Genomic DNA, 22568 nt, shown 5'->3' with positions numbered 1-22568 from the left:
GTTTTTGGCATGAGTAACTGGGAGATGATGGTGCCATTCACAGAGCTGGGAGCGAGGAGAGCCTTGACATGTCCAGCTGAAGGGTCCGGGGAATGATAGCGAAGCAGAGGAAAGAATGGAGAGTGCAGAGAGGTTCTCAAATTAGCGAGGGCTAGCTGGCTGGAGGTGTGTAGTCTCTGTTCAACAGTTCTCGGTGCCTCTGTGCCCAGCAGAGGCTTGGATATTCCTCAAAGTCTCAGACTGACCGTTATGTTGGAACTGCAGGATGATGAGATAGACATCAGAGAGCAGGGAAGGAATGTGATAAGAGAGGAAGAGAAGGGGAGAATTAAGGTTGAAACCCTGGGAAACACGATTAAAAGAGGCGGAGACTCCCAGAAGACAGGGAAGATATGACGTCTAGTCTCTAGAGGTAGAAGGAGAGACAGAAGTCAGGGTTTCATGAGACTGAAAATCACCTGGTGAGGTTAAGAAAGAGCCCAGGGTTTTATCAGCCAGTGGTGGGGTGGGGCCAGTGAAATCAAGCTGGGGCTATGAAGCTGGATACCACAGACCCCTCCATAGAGATCTATGAGCACAGCATAGACAATTCTTTCCCCAGTCTCCCTGCTGTTCCCAGGAGCCTGTGTGGTTTGGGAGCCTCTCTCAGGCAGGCACAAGGACAGAAGAGAGTGAAAAAGCTCCCTAAGGCCCTTAGACTTATATCCCTGAGCTTCTTCCCAGGAGGCTTCTGAGCCTTCCTCAAGCTCAGGAGTATGTAGTGGTCAGGGAACCCTAGGGACACTGGGAGTAATTGAAACCAGGGCTAAGACATTAGAAACCATAACGCCAACTCCCTGGCTCCCCCAGGATAGCTCCTGGTTTTCTTCCCGCCCTGATCCTCCCTGTTGTTGACAGCTTGGCTCTCCCAGGCCCCCACAGCTGGGCTGCTGACCCTCCTCCCCAAACCAACTAGAAGGGGCCTCCAACCAGAAGGTACCCAAAGGCAGCCCTGGGGAGTTCTTCTTTGCTCAGACAACCTCAGTGTATGCTGGGCTAACCTTGTTTTGAAGAGTCCCAAATTCTAGTCTGGAAACCCTTTTTGCAGAACCTATTTAGGGAGTTGAAGTTAGACAATGGGAATGATTTCTCAATAGTAAAAAGGGAACACTGTGTAGGTAAGGAACACAAGCACATTTGAGTTTCAGCAAGATCACTGAGGTAGAAGAGGGAGGTAGATATGGAGAAGAAGTGCCTCTCAACTAACAGGTGCTTAATAAATACATGGGGAAGGAAGGTCTTAAAACCTGGTTCCACCAGAGGAAGTTATTGGCTGCCAGATCTGCAGCAGTGGCAAGACAGGCTGACACTAGAGTGGTAGGAGAGGGAGGTCTCCAAGCTTGGGTTCCTTTCCCAACTCTCTCCTTGCTTTGGTATCTTTTTCCCTTTCTCCCTCTCTCTCCCTCCCCAGTTCTTGTCTCTGACAGAAAGGACTGGAAGTTGCACTTTTGTCAGTCTGATGGGAAGGCCCTCCCCTTGCACAACTGCCTGAAAATTCCAGGATTTCTAGATTCCCCAAGAGCGCTGGTGTGGGAATCTGTCCCCACCTGTGTCTCTATGCTATGTCTGTCCCTGGCTCTTCAGCCAGATTGAGGGGTTTGAATACCTACTCTGGTTTTGTTACTTCAGGAATGTGACTTAATGTCTCGATTACTTCAGAAGTAAAATGGGCCTCAATTACCTCAGGAGTAAAATGGGATCATAATAGTGCCTATTTCCTAGGACTGCTATAAAGATTAAGTTAAATGAGATAATCCAGTCAAGTGCTTAGCACAAGCCTGGTAGATGTTAAAGCCACTTTATTATATGGCTTTGTCATGTTCCCAATCCACGTCTCTGTCTCCTTCTCTGCTGTGGCCTTTCTCCAATCTCTCTATCTACATCATCCCCTCTCAGTGTTTGACTGTCTCTCTCTTTCCATCTCTCTCCTGATCTTTTGCTCTCCCTGTGTCTGGCTCTGCAAATCTGCAGCATCCCCAGAAAACCCTGTTTGACTACTCCAATACCCTGGCGCACAGCTGGGGTGGGCTAGGGTAGGGGTGCCCGGGAGACTTTTAATTCAAACATGGAATTCCCAGCAGCAGGATCACGCCTGGGCCTGAACATGGTGAATCACAGTCAGTGGGGAGAGTACTCATGTCTGTGGCCCTTTCTGGCTGGGCAGGAGAGTCGGGGGCTTGGCCCAACAGCCTCTTGGAGGAGGGGGACTTGCCCTGACTGCTTTGGCTGCCTGCACACTTGGGCAAAGGCCAAATCCCCCATGACTGGTGCCTGCCAGGAAGTGAAGCAATCTGCTCAGAACCCAGGACTGAAAGAGGAAGCCCTCTACCTCCACACAGAGTGACTTACTACTCTCAAAATACTCTGGAACCTCCCGTACCCCATCCTAAACTCTATATGGAAGCATGTTGCCTTCATAGCTCTAGTTTTCTTTGTCTCTCAACCTTGACCCATGACTTATACTTTTTGCACTCCCAAACAGAGACTGCCAGAGATAGGAAACTGTGAGAGGTTGAAGACTCTGGGTTCTGCATCTGGCCAAAGAGATCCTTCTTCAGAGTGAGGGGTTGGAGGGGACACAAAAAGTCCAGATTTCCTTTCTGTGTCACTGTGGACCTGTAAAGGAAAGGGCATGGTGTAGAATAGGTGTTCATCAAATGCAAACCAATGGTAAGAGGGCAAACAGAAGACCCCAAACGAGGAATTAGACAGCTGAGACTAGCAAGTGGGAACATGGATAGACCATAGAAAGGCTGCTGCTGTACTTTGTGGCTCAGCAAAGAGTCTTCTCCGGGGGCCAGAATTGGTCTCAACTAGCCCCAGACGCCCCCACACCTGGGCCTCTGCCAGTCCCTACACGTCAGCTCTTGGGCAGAGGGCCAAATGGGTGAGCAACTAAGACTCTCCCCTCACTTTCTTATTCCCAAATTATCATTGCCTTAAGGTGCCCACCAGCTTCAAGAAGAGAGAGAGCTGGGACTACAAACCCAGAGAAGGAGAAATATTGGATGGGGTCACACAGCAGGCAGAAGCCGGGACAGAAGTCCTGGTGTCCTGGCAGCAAGCCTGGGTCTGTCATGGGAATCCTGTGCCAACAATGTGACAGGAGCCAGATCTGAAACGGGATTTTATGCGGGGAGAGTGCCTAGGAATTGAACATGTGGGCAGCTAGGCCAAGGGTGGAGCATCCCATCAAGAAAGGACAGATGTGCAGCTTCCTGTCCTTCCCATCAGACAGAGGCAAGTACTGGGACAAAAGATTCAGAGAAACAGAATCAGAGCAAAAGAGAGAAGGGAGAACCTGGGAGAGAGACCAAGAAATAGAAACTCAGAGACACGAAAAGAACAGAGGCATAGAGAAAGGCATATGTGAGCCAGAGACACAGAGACAGGGAAATGCAGAAGGAGGAAGACCCATGGGATTAAAGATGCAGAGACAGGGATAAGGAGAGACAGGAAGTCAGAGACAAACAGTATTTTAGTCACAAATCAACAGTGGTATGGAGACAGATGCAGACAGAGAAACTCAGAGACTAGGAGACAGAGAAAAAACAGGTGGGAAGAAGACAGAGAGAGAGAGAGAGAGAGAGAGAGAGAGAGAGAGAGAGAGAGAGGAGAGAAAGATCACGAGAAATAGAGATGGAGAGAGAACAAGGAAGAGAGAGACAAAGAATGAGATAAAAATATTGGGAGTGGGGAAAGCGGCAATAGAGGAGAGTTTCCTGGTCTCAGTCTCTCCAGCCTGATCTCCCCAGGGTGTGGCCCTCCCCCTTGCTATTCTCTGGTTTCCATAGCAACAAAGAGGGCAGCAAATCTGCATACACATTTACATCCTTTCTGTCTGCATAATTCAACAGGTTACTGTGCATATTCATGAGACTGGGAATGAAGGTGACTCTTCAATCCCTGCTCAAAACCTGGCTATAGTGCCCCCTGTTAGCCGCACATGGTCATGGCTCCAGAACTGGCCTTACAGGTCCTGACCTGAAATTTCAAGACCCTGCTAACAACATTCCTATTCCTCTTGCTCCCAAACACTCCCTTGTATTCTGCTTCCAGGCCTTTTCTTCAGGTTATGCTCCTCTGCCTTCTGGGGTTGCTCCTCCCTCAGCATCCTTCCTGCTAACCAAAAGTACACACACACACACACACACACACACAAACTCTGGTAAGTAGGGAGTGGTGAGAGATGGCAGGGAGTGAGTAATGCTCACCCTGGCTCTATAGCAGAGGAAACCACTGGGCAACACTCCTATCTGAGGACACATGAAAGGGTCACATTGAGAGGGACTGACTTGTAGGATAAGCTGACAGATCTACCCAGAGAGAAGAACCTAGAATGCAGTGGCCTACATATGGGAGCTGACAGAGCCTCTCATTATAGCCAGAATAATCAGAAGAGCTAGAATAGAGTCTAAAGAAGCCCCAGGAACAGAGAGTCTATGGCAGTTTATATGGTAGGGAAGAGAGTTTTAAGGCCAACAGCCTTTCAGACTGCCAGGTATTGAATGCCCTTGTGGCCCAGGAGAAGCTTCTCCAGGGGCTGTCTGGTCATAATTTTGGCTTCACCATCTTCCTGCAGGTCCCTCCGGCAGCCTCCTCATTGCTGTTTCTGCCCTATGCTTCTGCCCTATCCAGTTCACTCCGCACACTGTAGCAACCAGAGCTCTCACTCTAAAACACAATCTGATATTTACCTTACTCTCTCTTCAGACCCTTCAGTGACTCTCCATCACCCCCATGACAAAGTCCAAGCACCCTGGTCAGACTGTAGGTTTCTAGTCCAGTCCCCACTCACCTCTCAGCCTCATTCTCATATGCCCTGTCTTGAACTTCATGCTTCAGAGATCATCTCTATACTTTTCCCCTCTCTCTATGCCTTAGTTTGTGCCTTCCCTTCACCTGAAAAAATGTCCTATCCACATCTCTCCTAACTAACTGTTCTTCAAGATTCTACACAGACATCACCTCCTGTTCTGCTTTGGCCTCAAAGACTGGACTAGGGACTCTGACTTCTGCCGTAATGAACTTTCCTAATCTCTGTACCTCTTACACCTCAGTTACACTCCTATTAAAAGGTGAAATAGTGAAATGATCTATATATGTGGCTGTACCCCACATGGGGTTGTAAGTTCTGAGTCCAAGGACTATCTTTGTCACACCATGGATAATTGTTAGCTATTTGTTGGATAACTAAGAGGTCATTGAGCCCATTGAGGGCTCAATTTCAAGCCTAGATTGTATCTTTTCTGTGTCTTGAGGCCTCTAGGAACCTATGCACAGACCCTGCAAAGGGAAGGGACTATCCCTTTGCAAATGCTACCATCTTGTGGCCATATTTAACAGTGCCACCAGAACATCTACCCAAAGCAAGGAGAAATGGGGAAGCCAAATGCCCAGCAAAAAGGTCCAATTTCTGAGATATAGGATGGGGTCCAGTCAGGTAGTAGGGAGTGGGAAGGTAGGCCCTGAAGGAGTTTTCAGAGGCTAGCCATGGTGTCCTCTGAATACTCTTGATGAGTTTCAAACATACAGAATGACAAGAGCAAACACTCAGAGGAGGAAAATCTTAATGGTGCTTGGGAAGGATGAGGCATTCATGTGATCAGAACCCAGGATCCAAGGAGACCAAGCCAAAGAGGGACTGAGTCATGGGTGGCAGCCAAACAATGAGATCCTTTAAGACCATTCAGTGAACACAGTTGAATCTTGTCCTCTAATCTAGGAATTGGAAGCTAAGGGAGCAGAGGATTGACAGGATCAGATTTGGGTATGGCTACACATGTGGAAGCTTAGTATTTATTCATTCACTCGTTAAATATTTATAGAATACCTACTATGTGCCAGTGATGTTCAAGATTCCTAGGTTTCATCAATGAGTAAAACAAAGACTCCTGACCTTTTGAACTTATATTCTCATTAGGGGAAGACAATAAACAAATATAGTATTTTTAAGAAGCAAATCACTGGGGCTGGGATTGTGGATCAGAGGTAGAGCGCTCTCATACCATGTGTGAGGCACTGGGTTCGATCCTCAGCACCACATAAAAATAAAATAAAGATATTGTGTTCACCTATAACTAAAAAATAAATATTTTTTTAAAAAGAAGCAAATTATCGCCTCTCTCTCGGTCTATAGAGAGATGGCCATTATTTGTCAGTTCTGACAAATAAACTCTTGTGTGTATCTCTGAAAAAAAAAAGAAGCAAATTATATTTAGAAGGTCAAGAATACATTTTAAAAAACAGGATAAGAGAAAACAAAAGTTCTGGCCTGTAATTTTAACTGGAGTGGACACATAGGCTTCATTTAGGCAACATTTGAGTAAAGACTTAAAGGAGGGAGATAACTATACAGGTCTCTGAGTAAGAGCATTCTAAACAAAGGAACAGCTAGTGGCTTGGTTTGGAGGGGTGATCAAGGAAAGTAGATCAGGGAGACCAGTCAGGAGACTGTTGGAAGATACGGAGGGGCACAAACCAACATAGGCTGTGAAGATAGAGACCTTGGGGGCAAAATTGGCAGGACTTGGTACCTGCCTGAATATGGGAAGCATGTAATACTATATTATGTATGCCATTTCAAGGATAACAAATATGAAGCTATATATGCTGCCTCTAGGGCAAGTATGAGAATGGTCAACACATTCCATTCTGGATGACTCCATTGATTACCTGGATGCTCCTCCCCTGACCCTGCTTCCTAATTAACTTGATCTTTAGTGACTTTTCCTCCAGACTACCCACTGGATACCCTCATGTCCACAGATGAATACTATCAGCCTTCTTTTTTTTTTTTTTTTTTTTTTAACCAGGGATTGAACTCAGGGGCACTTAACCACTGAGCCCCACCCCAGCCCTATTTTGTATTTTATTTAGAAACAAGATCTGACTTGCTTAGTACCTTGCTTTTGTTGAACTCTCAATTCTCTTGCCTCAGCCTCCTGAGCTGCTAGGATTACAGATGTGCGCCAGCGTGCCCTGCCCTATCAGCTTTTAATACTCTCAAACCTGCTGACTTCTCCATCTTATCATTTCACTGTTATGGGTGGAATTGCGCCCCCCCAAAAAAATAAAAAGACATAACATCCTAACTCACAGTATGTCAGAATGTTATCTTATTTGGAAATAGGGTCTTTACAGATGCAATCAAGTTATGATGAAGGGTAGACCCTCATCCAATATAACTGGGGTTACAAGGAAGGGAATTTGGATAAAAACAGACACAAAAGGAGTAGGGTATGGAGATGCATAGGGAAAATGCCTTATGAGACAGAGAATTGAAATGGTGCATCTATATGTGAAGAATGTCAAAGATTGTTGCCAAACCATCAAAAATTAGGAGGCAAGAGAGGACTCCCAATAGGTTTCAGGAGAATGGCCCTGCTAACACCTTTATTTTGGACTTCTGGTCTCTGGAACAGTAAAACAATAAATCCTGTTGTTCTAAGCTACCCTTATTTTGTTACAACAGCCTTAAGAAACAAATACAGCTACAATATTCCTCCTCTTCTATGGTACTCCATCTCATCTCTCCTCAGATATCTTCATGAGGACCTCCAGGCCACTGACCCCTGTGCCCTTCCTATTACTTCCCTCCCAACCCAGTTCGGATGCCCTGGTCCCTTACTACACCCACTTTTGTGCTAGTCTCCCCATTATTTTGTCATTTCTGGATGAACCCAACAGTGCTTTCTCTGAGTCTTCACCTATATTACAAGTGCTGCTGGAGCTTAGAAACCCCTACTGATGACACTAGAATTTCATGGTCACCAGCCTACACTGGGATTTTAGCCCTTTCTGGATATCTTTACCCCCACCCCCACCCTTGTCACCTCTCCCAATTACTGCTGTCTCATACTTCCTTCCCACTAGCTTCTCTGCCCTACCCTCAGCTGTAGAGTGAACTACTACTTCATGTAGAGCTTTCTGAACTCCCTCGTGCCCTATCTTCACTCTACGCCTTTCTGCATACTTGCCCATCCTCATCTCCTTCCCTCCGTTACAGGACTCATCTCTCCTCTAATTATTTGAAAGTTGCCTCCACTTTCTTACCTTTGTGCCAAGCCAAAATCTTTTCTAAGAAATTATAGAAGCAGAAGCTATACTGCAGTGGATTTAGAGAAAGCAGGAAATAAAGAATTATACCCAATTCTGTGCTCTCCTAAGCTTGGTCAAGCTTTCTCACCCCAAAGGTCTCACTTCTTTTTCTGGCCCTCTCTGTGATATTCTGCCTGAAGGTCCCAGCTGGGCCCTTTAGAGACCAAGGGGAAGGAAAAATGCCTCATCATCCATCCCTCCCTGTCTGTATCCTATTTCCTGATTCTCTGAACTGCGGGTTTTGGATTTTAACTCCAGCTGTGTTCCTCCAAAATTCCTCTCTTACCATTTTGGGGGCCCTCAGGGGTGCCTCAATGAAGAGCAGACCAATTGGAGTCCTATCTGGGGCTCCAGAGCTTGCAATGCTCCCTTACTGAATCACTCCTTCAGCACAGGTCACCATACTTATACATGTGATCCCTCTACCCCACCACAGCAAAATGGATCAGGTTGGGATTCTGAGTCAAAGGCCTATAAATCTGCAAGATAATCTGGCCCCAAAATTCTTAAGACACCAGACACTGAAAACTGCTGATGGAGGAAGACATAAAAATGAAGATACTCAGAGAAAAAGCAATATAGAAGCTAAGAGAGGGTAAAAATCCTGAGTTACAGATCCTTTGGCTTTGCCATTTTCAAGTGTCTGGAATTGTCTTCTCAATTTCCAAAGTCCTGGTTCCATTGGCAGGACATGTATGTGATGACTCTTTAATGAGAATGACCTACAAAATCTAGTGTATATGTGGGTAAGAAGGGAAATTTTTAAAGTACATTGAAAATTAAGCTGTGGGGGGCTGGGGTTGTGGCTCAGTGGTATAGTGCTTGACTAGCATGTGTGAGGCACTGGGTTCGAACCTCAGTACCACATATAAATAAATGAATAAAAACCCATCAACAACTAAAAAAAAAGAAAAGAAAAGAAAATTAAGCTGTGGATGGCATTTGAACTGTCTTAATTTTAAAGTATGCTGATATACCTTAACTGTAGTTGCAGATCCTTGTCATTTTGCAGTCTGAAAATAATTGACGTTGTTTTCTAAAACCGTCATGTAATCCACCATCAGTGTTAATGCAGAATTATCGTATACTAACACAGCAGCACACATGTGTAATCCCAGCTACTCTGGAGGCTGAGGCAGGAGAATGTCAAACAAGTTCAAGGCTAACCTAACCTGGGCAACTTAGCAAGATCCTATCTCAAAAAAAAAAAAAAAAAAAAAAGGGCTGGGGATGCAGCTTATTTCTAAGAGTGCTTCTGAGTTCAATTTCTATTACAGCTATACACACATATTGTCATATATTTAAGCTGCATTTTACTTATCTTTATTTTAGAAGCTAAAATGAAAACTGAAAAAAAAAAAAAAAAAAAAAATCCTAGGCTGGATATGGTGGTGCAAGCCTGTAATCTTGGTGACTTGGGAGGCCAAGGCAGAATCAAGGAAGTTTGAGGCTAGTCTCGGCAACTTGCTAAGCAACTCAGTAAGACCCTGTCTCAAAACCAAAAATAAAAGGGACTGGGGATGTGGCTCATTGGTTAAGAGCCCTTGGGTTCCATCCCTGGTACCAAAAAAAAACTCTTAATTAAGTGAAAGGAGAATAGACAGTGGCTATCAGCAAGACACTGAATCACTACAGCAGCCATAATCACCTTCGTGGGTATGTGAAATGCTTCATGACCCCATGCATTTGAAGGGACTGGTAGGGCAGCCAGAGGTTTCATCTCTCCTAATATTACCCATGAATTACCTGCCCCTCAAATAGGGTCCTCACATCACTCAGGACTCATCTATCTTGGAAAGCAAAGGATGCAGTATTTAAAGTTCTCACCACAGCCTACTGGCCTTAAGTCCTTGTCAGCTCTCCTAACACCTTAATCCCACCTGCCTAGTACCAGGAAAATATTTCTACACCTCAAATATTTCTACATCCTACTATAATGTGAGCTCAGAAGAATCCCCAAATTTCTGCTTTCCTTATGCACACTCAGGCTGCTGGACACATTGGAGAAAATCTCAAGATCCATGGGAAACCCAACTGATTCAATTCTTGAGTCTACCACTACCCACAATCCTGCCCTAGTGTCCATAGCCTCCTGGCTACTAATACAATCTTTACCTCTCTCATCCCTGATCTCTCAGACCTGGAATGGAGCCCAGGCCATGGTGAGGTAGAAAAGGAATGGCAAAGGGTAAAAAGGCAAGGAAGAGACTTAGAGAAAGATGTGGGACTGAGGCATTTTTTTTAAGACAGGAAAGAACATATTTACAAACTGAGTCAATTATAATAGCAGTTAACATTTATATAGCACTAGCTGCCCAAGTGTCATCTAAGTATCAAATATTTATATCTCTTTATTTAATCCTCAAAACAACCCCATGAGGTAAACACTATCATTCCCCATTTTGTGGATGAGAACACTAAAGCACAGAAGAGTAACTTGTCCAAGATCACAAGGCAGTAAATTTCAAATGGTAGAACCAGGATTCAAATCCAGACAGGCTGGTGCCTGGGTCCATGATCCCACTGTAACATATGCTGCAGAAGGGGAGAAACCTCTGAGCTTGCAGAATTCCTGAATGAGCCCAAAGCAGGTGGCAAACAGCCAACCATGGGCCTACACAGATTCAGGTCACTGCTTGAAGATTCTTATTCACTAGATCCAACACTATCCTGAGCCTATTCTTTCTCTGTATCCAGCCTATTAGCTCTCAGGGGGCAAAAGATAGGGACTCCTATTCCTTTACTCCCACTTCCACACAGCAGGCCAAGGTTCATCTGACAAATGGGCAGAACCTTTATTTCCTAACTCTAGACCTCCATTAGAAGGCAGGTCAAATGTACTGTAGGCTGAAGGCAAAGCCCTTTTCAAACAATCCAGAAATCAGCAGAGACCCCCATACATGGTGTTCTTCGTAGCAGTCCCTTCCAATAGGCCCGAGGGAAGGGGCAGTAGGACTTCTGTGGACCCAAGCTGTGTTGGGAATGTTGAGCAGTCACAAGGGGGTCTCAGAAAAGGCACAGCCATCTCAGATGTTCAGACCTAGAGAACAGCCTGGTTCAGCAGGTCTTCAGGGCCGGTTGTCTCGAGGCCTTCTTCGGGGTCGGGGGCCACAACTGGAGCTGGGAATGGAGCCCAGGCCAGGGGGTGCTCCTGGGGGCTGGTAGCCACACTCACTAGGGTCCAGAGGGTCCCGGCTGAGCAGTACCCACACTGCAGGCACATTGCGACGTACTGTGAGGGGGTCTAAACCTGTATCAGGTGAAGTTGGGACCCAGCTGTCTTCAGTCTGCAGGAAACGCAGTTTGGTGAGCTGGTACAGACCTGGAACTCGACGCTTGACAATCTCAGCACAGCTGACAGCTTTCCCTGCAGCACGGCCAGAACCTGAGAACACCACATGTCGTGCACTGCCCCCCTCCAATCGACCCAGTGCAAGTCCCAGCAGGTTTCGAATTTTGCTGCCATCTCGGACCCGCATCTCCAGGGTGTCAGGAGGTAGCTGGGGCATTGGGGAAGGTGCTGGAAGCTCTACAGAGCCAGCTTTCCGGTAGTGCTCCATCCTGCTTGCTGTGTTGTCTGTGACTCTCACTGCCCACTGCAGAGAAGTATCAGATGAGTGGTAGGCAATGTGCTCCCCAGCCATTCTCCATCACTCTCTCCACCCCTCTTCAGGATATGGCCCTTTTTCTCATCCCAGACTTCCCAGGAACAGTGTCACATCCTCTCACTCCCAAGCTTTTAAGACCAGGAACCATGTCTACTTCATCTTGGGAAGAGGCTTACCCCTTACACGCCCTCCCCCTCCTCTAGACAGCATCACAATACACCCCTCTCCCTCAGCAAATCTGGAGTCCCCGGAGACAGGACCAAATTTCCAAGCATTGGGTTCTTTGGGCCAGGACTAGATCCCATTATTCCAAGCCATTAGGACTAGTAGGGAGCCCCAACCCCATTCTGGGTTTCTTAAGGCAGGGCCCAGAACTCTTACCGTGGCTCCCTAAAAACAAGACCGAGAGCTCCTATCAGGGTTCTTCAAGTACAGGGAGAGGCAGTCCCTTCATTTTGTTCTCCTTGAGAACAGGGCCAAGCCCCTTTGCCCCAGGTTTCCCGGGACACAGCAAAAGCTCTTACCCAATGCTTCCCAAAACAGAGTCAACATTTTCTCTGGGATCCCTAGGATAGGGCTAAGCAGCCTTTGCCCCCAAATTATCAGGGTCGATCTACATCAACCCAGTGTAGTCAGAAACTCTGGGGCAGAGGCTCGAGAGGAGGGCTGCGCGGGCCACTCCGGGCCAGCTTTGGCCGTCTCCGTTGCCACGGGCCGCTTCCAGGTCCCGCGGGCCACTGCAGCTAGGGAGCAGGCGTCCTCTCGGGCTACCTCCAAGCGTCGCCACCCTGCTGGTACCTGGATCTCACCTCAGCAGACTCAGAGGGATCCCGCCTGATCCTCGCAGCGCCGCCAAGATGGCGTGCGGGCCGGGTGCGCGCTGAGACCGCGGGCCGCGCACGCCGAACGCGGGCGGAGCCTGAGGGAAACCGGGGAGGAGCTTGGACCCGCTGAGGGAGCGAAGCTAGGACTTGATGACAGGGAACAGAGGCGCACGGTCTCCGCAGTTAAATCCCGGGCAGGGGCACTCCAATGGGGCCATGAGGTCCCTGAACAGGAGGGGAGGAGCCATCTGAGGAGTCCTGCGTTTGAAGGCAAGGGATTCAGGAGACAAGATGGGAGGGAGGGCATTACCTGTTGGACCCCGAGGAAGCCGAGGTGACGCAGGCGAACGAGTTTCAGTTTGGAGTGGCCACTTATGCAGCTGCGCGGGAGACAACCTCAGTTACCGAGTGCTGAGCTTCGACTCATCCTGTGAGCACTGGCGAATTATGGGTTTTGTCAGGGGTTAGTCGAACCACAGATTGTGTAGAGCTCACTTGCGGCAGCCGAGGGTAGTGTGTGAAGTGGGAATGCAGTCGGCGTGACCCTAGGAAGGGGCTGTACCGCATACAGCCCATACCAGCCTCATAGGGCTCCTGGCCATGGGGACCCAGAGGCGTGTCCACAGAGCCTAGTCAATGCCCGGTGCCTAGTAGGCGTTCAAATATTTATTCGATGATTTTTTGAACTAATGAACCACAGAAACTGCAGTGGGGATGGAGAAAAGTTTAAGTTGGGAGATACTGGTGGGTAGTTATGGTGAAGAGTTGGTGACTGTTTGAATGGAGAAGTAGTCTAGAATGATGCCAGGTTTCAGAACAGTTTGAACACTCTGAGTATCAGGAGCAGGGAGACCACATTGGTAGGGGGTGGTCAACAGACTTGGTAAGCAATCTGGAGCCAAATCACTCCCTGAGACCACAAGGAGGCAGCACTTAGCGGAGTGTGGTGCCCATTTCAGTTTCTCCTAGCTCTTTCACAACATGCTCCCTTACCCCACCTTCCCAACTGCCCCTCCCCAACCTAAAACTTCCTGCATACAAATCTCCTGGGCTCTCCCAAGCGGTTAATGGCACCGCACAAACTCCCAAGAGAGAAATTTCAAGGTTTCTCTCTGCATTTGCACATATTGCTCCCTTGGCTTGGAAAGTCCCTGCATTGACACCCACCAGGGCTGCCTGTTTCATAGCTTATTCTTTGTGCAGAAAAGGACCCTATGCCCACCTGGTAGCATTGCCCATTTGCTTGACTATCTCCCTAATAGCCTGTGCTCTACCTGTATCCTCTCTACCTGATGGCATATAACTTTTAAAGGGTACTTGGTAAATAAAGGATAAATGGATGCACAAAGGAATGTCCCATTCACATCGATCAAATGAGAGCCTTCATCTTCAGAGCTCTACACCTCCCAGAAAGCCAGATTAAGATAGAACAGTTTCCAATTTTCAACCACCAGGGAGGTTGACAGCTCTACCTTCCGCCAACCCCACCCTCACCACCAAGCCCATCCTAGACCAGAAGCTGGCACACTCCTCCAGTAATCTCTACAATTTATTTATTATCACTGGAATAAATACATTGATGGGGGGGGGTGTGCAAACCAACTGCCAGATAACCTAATCTCTGTCCTCAGAACCCCACCTGGGTGCAGACAGGTGGTCCTTAAATTTCTCAAATACAAAGCTGCCTCTGCCTTGTTATAAAGACAGTTTGGCACAGGGCCCTGAAGCCTGGCTGCCCTGGCTAGCCCTGCGATGGGGAACAGCTGTCATTCTTCTGCTGGCTTCACTTGCTTGGCAGCTTCTAGTTGGCAAAGCAGCTCATCCCACTGCACGAACTGCTTAGAAAGAAGCATTGTCTGGTCACAGGTCAAGGAGATAACAGGAGTCTTATTGAGGGAGTGATTTTGCATCTGCCAAAAGACGTTGGGATGGGGAAGCAGGGAACAGACAGGCTAATTGGGATGGGAGGAGAGAGCTAGAGGTGGGACACAAGAATAGAGCTTGGGGAGAGTACCCCGGGGTCTAGCTGAGCAGAAAGGATACAATCTTGTTGTATTCCTCCAGGAGAGCCTTGGACTCCTCAGTGATCTCCACACATTTGTCCTATAGGGCCAAAGTGGCAGAGAAAGGATATGGGCAAAGTCCCATCTCTCACTAAACTTACTCCCCACAAAGCCTAATGAAGGTGAATGCTTACACCCAGAACCAAAGGAGCAAAAGGCTAAAGGGGCACTTTCAGGCCCCAGGATGGGTGCCTTAACAGAAGTCCAGAGATTTATGTAAGGGGAAGTGGGCCACACGCTTAGGAAAACATTCTGTCTAGTATATGTCTTCTCCTTCTGAACCCTCTTTGAACTTGAAACTAAGAACTGGGGGTAGAAAGAAGAGAGAGAGGAGAAGAGGAGAGAGAAAAAGAGAGGGAGAGCATCCTCCACCTATAATCAAGGACATACCATTCTCAGGAATTCTTGGGTACCTCCCAATTTCAACCTTGTTTCAAAATAGTCCTACACTGGGAGGCAGGAGGCCTGGATGTAGCCCTAGGCAAGTCCCTCCCCCACTCTAAGGCATATGGGAAATAAAGGATAAACCTCCAAAGTATCAAGAGGAGGGCCTGAGGCCTGCTTCCCCAGATGAGAGGAGTGTGGATGACAGGCCTTACCATCTCTACTTTCCCTTTCAGTCCTCTCTCCTCTCATACCTGCTGCTGGATGTGGATCTGGGCCAAGTGCTGTAGGCGGGCAGCATGCTCAGGAACGGCTGTAAAACACATTGCACACTATCCAATGATGCTTGTGCCCTCCCCCGGGACTGCTCAATAGTCTATTAGGTCTTCGGCAGGATTAGAGTATTGAGTGGAGAAGCTAAACAAACGCCAGGCTTCATCGACCACTGTAGCTGGAGGTGGGGGGGGGCGCTCCCTGCCTGACCCAGTCTTATTACAGGACCCATAGGGAAGGGGAAAAACAGGTGCCAAGGAGAACACAAAATTTTGGGGTCCCCAATGTTGCCCCCTACCACTTAAATGCTGTGAATATGACCTGGTAAAGATATCCTTTTTGTTTGTTTTTGGTGTTGGGGATTGAACCCAAGAGTGCTTTACTACTAATACATTCACAGTCCTTTTTATTTTGATTTAAGACAGGGTCTCACTAAGTTGCTAATAGTCTCGCTAAAGTTGCTGAGGCTCACCTCAAACCTGCAATCCTCGTGCTTCAGCCTCCTAAGTGCCACCATGCCTGGCAAAGACAGCTTTGTCTATCATAGGACCTGTCCCTTTGCTCTCAGCCCAGAAGCCCAGGTCTGTTTTTTGGGAACAGGGATCCAGCAGGTGAGCTAAGGAGGAATGCCAATTCCCTAAACTGGCCAACTGGAATCTAACACCCAGAGCCTTGACCACTATGTTGGGACAGCAGCTTAAGGCTGTCAAGATACTTAGTAGGTAGCTGATCAGGAGCGGGAGGGGGAGCTGGAAAAAATACCTCCTGAGACAGACAAGATGGATATCTGGATTCAATTAAAGCCACTGTCTGCTTGTCAAATGCCAGGACCAGGGACTCTCTCAGCAGTGCAGCAGGAAGAATTCATATAACTAGCAGGGGCTCTGACAGTTAAATCAGGGCTCTACAGCAAACTGAAGAGAGATACCAAGGAGTGGGGTAATAAGCAAAGTTGGAGGCTGCTAAAGTATCTGCCCAAACTGCCTCAGGTCATGAAACGAGGCTCTCTACTCTGAGAATTTTAATCCTAGTAGAGGTGGCAAGTACCCCTAGGGTGGGGTACTTGGATAAGGAGTGGACCCAGACTGAGCCCAAGGAGTCTAAGGCATAGGCAAGTCTTGCTCATCCACCCACCTCCCCAAGCAAAACAGTGGAACTGAAATCCCGAAGAAGTACCTTTGATGGGAGCACTGTCCAACATGGGTACCAGGTTGTCCACCTGCTCCAGGAGTGCAACTTGGGAGAGTATAAACTGCTCCTCTAAAGTATAAAGACAAGACAGTGGAATTGAAGCAACCCCAGCACTGCTACTTCAATGCAAGAGGCCAAGCATCTGACAGGAGTCAGAGTTGCTGCCCAATCCTACCCAATGCTCCCCTTCTCTAGGTGCATATTGCCCCCACCTTTCCTGGATGTCTTGTCTGACCTATCTTGAGCCCAAGGAGACTTTTGACCTCTCCAAATCCCTCCTTTCTTTAAGTTTTAACTCCAAAGCCTTTTTTTTTTTTGAGGTACTAGGAATTAAATGGGGGAATAAGCCATGGGCTACACTATAACTGAGCTATATCCTAGCCCTTTTCTATTATTTTATTATTTTATTTATTTTATTTTTGGGTACCGGGGATTGAAGTCAGGGGCACTTAATCATTGAGCCACATCCCCAGCCCTATTTTGTATTTTATTTGGAGACAAGGTATCACTGAGTTGCTTAGCACCTCACTTTTGCTGAGGCTGGCTTTGAACTCATGATCCTCCTGCCTTGGCCTCCCAAGCCACTGGGATTATAGGCATGAACCATCATGCCTGGTAGCCCTTTTCTATTTTTTGAGACAGGTCTTACCAAGTTGTCAAGGCTGGCCTTGAACTTGAAATTCTCCTGCCTCAGCCTCCTAAATCACTGGGATTACAGGTTCCCAGGCCTCTTCTTCTAGCCTCCTAACAACTCAGTGCCTCCTAGGTCATAGAAGACAAAGTACTTCAGACTTGGGTTACCATGCCAAAGGCCCCCAGGAAAGTATAGAAGAACAGACACGTGACAGACTATACCAGGCAAGATCTGCTCAGTTTCTCAGAGACAGAGATAATACAAATGGCAAGAGAGCAGGGACAGCAATGGAAGAGGCTAGTGAGAAAATAGGACCTGAGCTGGGCTCTGTATACACAGAGGGGTTCAATGGACTGAAATCCACGGAGTAGGAAGGCATTCAAGAGTGAGGACTGTAGCTGGGCAGTGGTGTACAACTGTAATCCCAGTGCTCTGGAGGCTGAGGCAAAAGTATTGCAAGTTTGAGGTCAGCCTGGGCAATTTAGTAAGATCCTGTCTCAAAATAAAGATATAGGACAGGTGTGGTGGCTCATGCCTGTATCCCAGTGGCTCTAAAGAGGCTAAGGCAGGGGATCATGAGTTCAAGGTCAGCCTCAGCAATTTAGTGAGGACCAAAGCAACTCAAGGACACCCAGTCTCTAACTAAAATATTAACACCCTGTCTCTAAATAAAAGGGCTGGGACAATGTGGCTCAGTGGTTAAGCATCCCTGGGTTCAATCCCTGGTACCCAAAAAAAAAAAAAACATAAAAGGGCTTGGGGGCTTGGGGGGTATACTCAGTGGCAAACTGCCCTGGGTTAAATCTCTAATATCACCAAAAAAAAAAAAAAGAAAGAAAGAAAGAAAGAAAGAAAGGAAGGAAAGTGAGCACTGTTACATGCAAATGACTAGAGGCAGGAGTGCTTGACATTAAGGGAAAAAGAATTCAATTAGGGCTGGGGTCGTGGCTCAGTGGTAGAGCACTCGCCTAACACGTGCAAGGTACTGGGTTCGATCCTCAGCACCACATAAAAAATAAATAAATAAAGGTATTGTGTCCAACTACAATTAAAAAAGAAAAAAAAAAAGAATTCAGTTAGCTGAACTGAAAAAGGCAGAGCACAAAAAACAGAGCTGGATGACAGGACAGGCCCTATAGACTAGAAGACCTTGAATGGCAGGCTAAAAGATTAGGATTTTATGCTAACAAGGAGAGGAGATACTGAATTTGAAGCAGGCAACTGACTTGCTGGAAATGTGTTATGAAGATGAGACTGGACTAAAGCAAGATGATGATTTGGGAGATTGTGTAACTTCTTGCATGTGACTAGATTTACACCCCCTGAGGCAGTGTCATAGGAAGAGAGGGAGAGAGGCTAGGGTAAGAGTCAGTGCAAGGGAAGATCTCCTGAACCATGGAAATTGCTCAGGAGCCCTTTGGGAATTCTAACAGCCCTTTCATCACAGGTGTCCTTCCTTACCTAGACCTCAGTGTTACATTACCCACCTAGGTTACAAACTCAGGTCCCTAGAACAGGGATTGCCTCCTCTTGCTCTTATTGTGCCCTGGTTCACCATTGTTTGTCTCTCATCCAGGATAATGCCTGGATCCACAGCAGATAAAAATTGAATGTCTTTTCTCTCTCTCTCTCTCTCTCTCTCTCTCTCTTTCTCTCTCTCGGTGGTGGGCAGTGGGATGGGGTGGGGGGAACAGAGTTTCACTATGTTGCCTAGGCTGACCTTGAACTCACAATCCTCCAGCCTTAGCCTCTTGAGTAGCTAGGACTACAGGTGCTTGCTACCATGCCCAGCTGAATATGTTCTAGATGAATGAACAAACACAGGTGCTCAGAAAATCCTAGCTGTGTAGTGGATGACTGATATTTCTGCCTAGAATTCTGAAATACTGGAGATTTTTCACATGAAAGAAAAATGTTGAAACTCATACCAGTATTCTCCCTTTTCCTGAATAACAATGGTCCTGCCCCCATTTTTTCCTTAGGAGATCCTCTATCCAGTGAGCAGAATGAGGATTCGGAAGGAAAATTCTAGGGATAGGCCATTGATAGAACACTGAGTAACTCCCGCTGTGGCTGGCACCATGGCCTGCAGCTGGCCCAGAGGTACACTGCATTCAGTGCCTACTACTGGATCCACAGATCACCTCAGGCTTCAGTTCAGAACCAGGCCCAAATCCCAGAGAGCAGTCTCTGAACTGTACCATGTCAAGATGGGTGAGGGAGACTCTCTCTATGCCCCATATCCCCCACAACCCACATCCTCAGATGCATGTACACACATAGTCCAGCATTACCTGCTAAGATGAATTGCAACTTAGTGGCATCAGGTATGGCAATGCGGTCAATGTACTCAGGATCCAGGTATTTGATCAGGTCTTCAACTAGAAAAGTAGGAAGATGAAAAATAGACATGGTGGGGAAATAGAACTCTGTCTTATAAAGTAATTTTGGGTGTGGTCATCCTTGGAGAGAGCTTTGAAAGATGAGCTGACACCTATAGTGCTGCATCAGGAGCATCTACCAAGTCCCCTATTCCTCTTCCCTGTTTCTCCACTCTTCCTACCTGCTGGCTGACCTCAGAGTCTAGAGCTGGAAACACAACTGCTGCCACCATTCACGGGTCCCTAGCACTGCCACTGATCCTTAGCAAGGGTGGAAGTTTCCTTTCTTCCTTAATGCCTAGACAAGCCAGGGTTTGTTTTGATTTCTAGTTACTGAACAGGTTACTAGCTGTAACAGAACATAAAAGGCTTGGTTGAACCAAGGCTGGGATTCTCAGTGCCTCATTTCTTTCCTTCTCTTATCCTCATCTAAAGAAAATTCATATACTCTTTCCCTCCTTTACTAAGGGAAGCTTTCAGTAAGAAGTCTCATCACAAAACTTAAGACCCTGGCATGGGCTTGAGATTTATTCATAAGGAAGAAAAGCACACCGCAATTCACCAATTTGGCAGGGAAACATCTTCACATTTTTTCTGTCTTCAAAGAATTACTCTAGTGACCTGCTGGCTGAAGGACCAGGGTCAGGTTCCAGGAAGCACAGGGATGGAAAGTAGAGCAAGTAGGGACCCTGTGGAAGCACTTACTCTTTTTGTACAGAATCTTCACCCTCTCCCTTTTACTGGCAATGTTCCCCAAAGCCACCTGCACCTTGACCAGACCATCAGCCACCTGTAAGGGGAATGGAGGTTAATTGAAAAATATACCACCTGGCTCAAGGCTTGGAAGAAGTAAAGAACCCTCATTCTCCCAGACTCCAAAACCTCTGAGTCCCAGTAATCTAGTTTGGTCCCCTTCTTTTGAAGATGAAGCCCAGCTTCAGGGAATCCTTAATGGGAAAGGAAAAGAATCATAAATTTCTTGGGGAGTTTCAAGTCTGTTTCAGTAGACAATTAACTACTTTAGAGTTTATACAGAACCAGCATATATTACATATTCCCTGGTTCCTAAATCCTTGGGCATGAGAGATGCAAAATCTTCTCCAGGCTGTCATTATCTCATGCCTGGATGACTGTACCAGCTGCTGGAGTGACTGGCCTATCTCTAGCCCCATCCTCTCCACATCAACTCTAGTGTGGAGAATGGAAGATCATAGAAGACATCTAGGATCCCAAAGATGCTTCAATCCCTGTATTAGGGCATATATAAAAGAATCAGGTTGGGGAGAGGTAGAGTACAGTTAAGAGCATATGGACTGAGTTTGAGATGTCTGTTGATTATTCAAATGGAAAAGTGTGGAAGACAAATGGATGTTAAATCAGGTTCTCAGAACAGAAATTTTAACCAGAGATACACATTTGAGACATAATGGCAAGTAAGGAGTAAATGAAACTATAGGAGTAAATTGGCCCACCTAGGATTTAAGGGTAGAAGGTGAGAAGTTTCACTATTCACTGGTTAAATAGAGGAGGCATCTATGGAAGTGAATGAGCTCACCCAGGTTTTAGGGTTTGAGTACAGAATGCTAATATTCTAGGGTCAAATATGTGGGTAGGCAAATAAGACTGAAAACAACAGCCAAAGAGATAGAAGAAATATCAGGCAGGCTAGAGTCATAGACGCCAAAGACAGAGAATGTTTTGGGAAGTTAATTTTCAAATGGGAAAACAATCTGCTGGTGATGACCAATTCCACAAGCCGTACAAACAGCACTATTTATGCTGCACTTAGTTCCAGAATATCCTGGCAGTGAACCAGAAGTTATTCAGTAATTGGGTTTCCAATTGTAGAAAAAAGGATTAGAGGGCAACTGGCTCTCACACTTGTCAAAATTTAATCACTGGTGTGGAGTGCCGACCAGCATCTGAACACCCAGTACCCAAACCCTGACACTTCTATTCTTGCCCTTCTCAGACCGCCACCTCTCACCCCTTATCCACCTCTGCTGGGCCTCCTTTGGCGTCCCATGGACCTCTACCTGCACAATTCATTTAGCATCTAACTACGGAGGGCTCCGGGATGGCACTTCCATTGTGGACTTCAACTCCTATTGAAACTCTCATTAGCTTCTCGAAGGTGTCAGGTCTCCCCAACTAGCCTGCAAGGACAGTGGCGGAGTCTTAGTTACACTTGTCACTGAGCCCATCTCAAAAAGACGTAATTATCCTCAGAGCCCACCATGGGAATGAACCCTGAGGGTACGAGAGGCTTCAGAATGTCCCGGACCTTTGTTATTTCAAAGGCTGGACTGTGGACCACAGGACTGGAGTCGTTGCATCCATCCAGAGTGCCGGACCAGTGGACTGCTCTTGCCCTGCCGCAGAAACGGACCACCGGACCGGAGCTCTCACCTTCCGCGTGCCGCGCGCCCCGCTCGGCCCGTACACCCAGCGCTCCAGCTCCTCTACTCGGGCCTGTAGCCGCTGCACGTCCGTCAGAGCCGCCATCGCCACTACCGCCCCACCTCAGCAGCGGAAGACTCAGAGGGTGGGACGTCCGCCCAAGGAGGAAGGCTGGCCAATCCGAGTGCACGGATGGCCCTGGGTGCAGGAAGTGACGCCTTGATCCAGACATTCAATGCCAGAAGTGACCAGACGGGCAGGTAAAAGATGTCAAAAGCTGTCTAGTTACCTTGGTGACGCTATCTCACCGGTCCCTTCCCTGGCTTCCAGCGCCTGGTTATCAAGACTTTTCCTTTCTTCTTCTAATTTCATACCAAAGACTTTTCCCCCACCCCTTTCCCTAAGGTTGTACATATAAATATACCCACTGTTCCGCGATAGGTCCATTCCCATAGACAACTCAGTAGGAGGGCTCATGGACTTTTAAAAGTCCATGAAACTTTTAATATTCAAGAGACTAAGTGACTTGCCCAAGGCCGGACAGCACTATTGTAAAAGAATCGGGATTTGAACTCTGTTTCAATGCTCTTCTGTTCTCACGGAGTTTTGCTATTATTCTGCCTTCTCCTCAGAGCCCCCCTCCCCCATCTAATGCTGCCTGTGTACCACAT

At 47.2% G+C, this 22568-nt stretch overlaps 2 protein-coding genes across 6 annotated transcripts; both read right to left on the bottom strand.

Annotated features, from left to right (window-relative positions):
• Nucleotides 1–10361: 10361 nt before the first annotated feature.
• Rpp25l (ribonuclease P/MRP subunit p25 like) lies at nucleotides 10362–13969 on the bottom strand. Of its 4 annotated transcripts, XM_048783465.1 has the most exons (3): nucleotides 12882–13969; nucleotides 12546–12796; nucleotides 10362–11735 (listed from the first exon to the last, which is right to left on the bottom strand). In XM_048783465.1, the coding sequence occupies exon 3, from the start codon at nucleotides 11697–11699 to the stop codon at nucleotides 11208–11210; it is 492 nt and encodes a 163-aa protein (XP_048639422.1). In that variant the 5' UTR covers nucleotides 11700–11735; nucleotides 12546–12796; nucleotides 12882–13969; the 3' UTR covers nucleotides 10362–11207. The 4 variants fall into 4 exon arrangements, with proteins under 4 accessions (XP_048639422.1, XP_048639423.1, XP_015347897.1 ...); XM_048783466.1 differs by lacking the exon at nucleotides 12546–12796; XM_015492411.2 differs by lacking the exon at nucleotides 12882–13969 and having other exon boundaries at nucleotides 12557–12840.
• A 138-nt stretch (nucleotides 13970–14107) lies between these two features.
• On the bottom strand, nucleotides 14108–22060 carry Dctn3 (dynactin subunit 3). Of its 2 annotated transcripts, XM_015492410.2 has the most exons (7): nucleotides 21907–22060; nucleotides 20203–20287; nucleotides 19411–19497; nucleotides 16468–16551; nucleotides 15273–15331; nucleotides 14615–14674; nucleotides 14108–14427 (listed from the first exon to the last, which is right to left on the bottom strand). In XM_015492410.2, exons 1-7 carry the CDS (start codon nucleotides 22000–22002, stop codon nucleotides 14338–14340), a joined length of 561 nt encoding a protein of 186 aa, XP_015347896.1. In that variant the 5' UTR covers nucleotides 22003–22060; the 3' UTR covers nucleotides 14108–14337. The 2 variants fall into 2 exon arrangements, with proteins under 2 accessions (XP_015347896.1, XP_048639421.1); XM_048783464.1 differs by lacking the exon at nucleotides 16468–16551.
• Nucleotides 22061–22568: the final 508 nt, after the last annotated feature.

Source organism: Marmota marmota, unplaced genomic scaffold (genome assembly GCF_001458135.2).
Source record: "Marmota marmota marmota unplaced genomic scaffold, marMar, whole genome shotgun sequence".
NCBI lineage: Eukaryota > Metazoa > Chordata > Mammalia > Rodentia > Sciuridae > Marmota > Marmota marmota.
The sequence above is the reverse complement of the archived record's forward strand: the minus strand, read 5'-3'. Positions and strand labels throughout refer to the sequence as shown.

Coding starts and splice junctions, on each gene's coding strand:
- Rpp25l (XM_048783465.1), bottom strand. CDS start 11,699: ATGGAGCACTACCGGAAAGCTGGCTCTGTAGAGCTTCCAGCACCTTCC.
- Dctn3 (XM_015492410.2), bottom strand. CDS start 22,002: ATGGCGGCTCTGACGGACGTGCAGCGGCTACAGGCCCGAGTAGAGGAG. Junction 14,675..15,272: donor AGATCCACATCCAGCAGCAG/GTATGAGAGGAG, acceptor TTGGCCCTATAG/GACAAATGTGTGGAGATCAC. Junction 14,428..14,614: donor TGGAGGAATACAACAAGATT/GTATCCTTTCTG, acceptor ACCTGTGACCAG/ACAATGCTTCTTTCTAAGCA.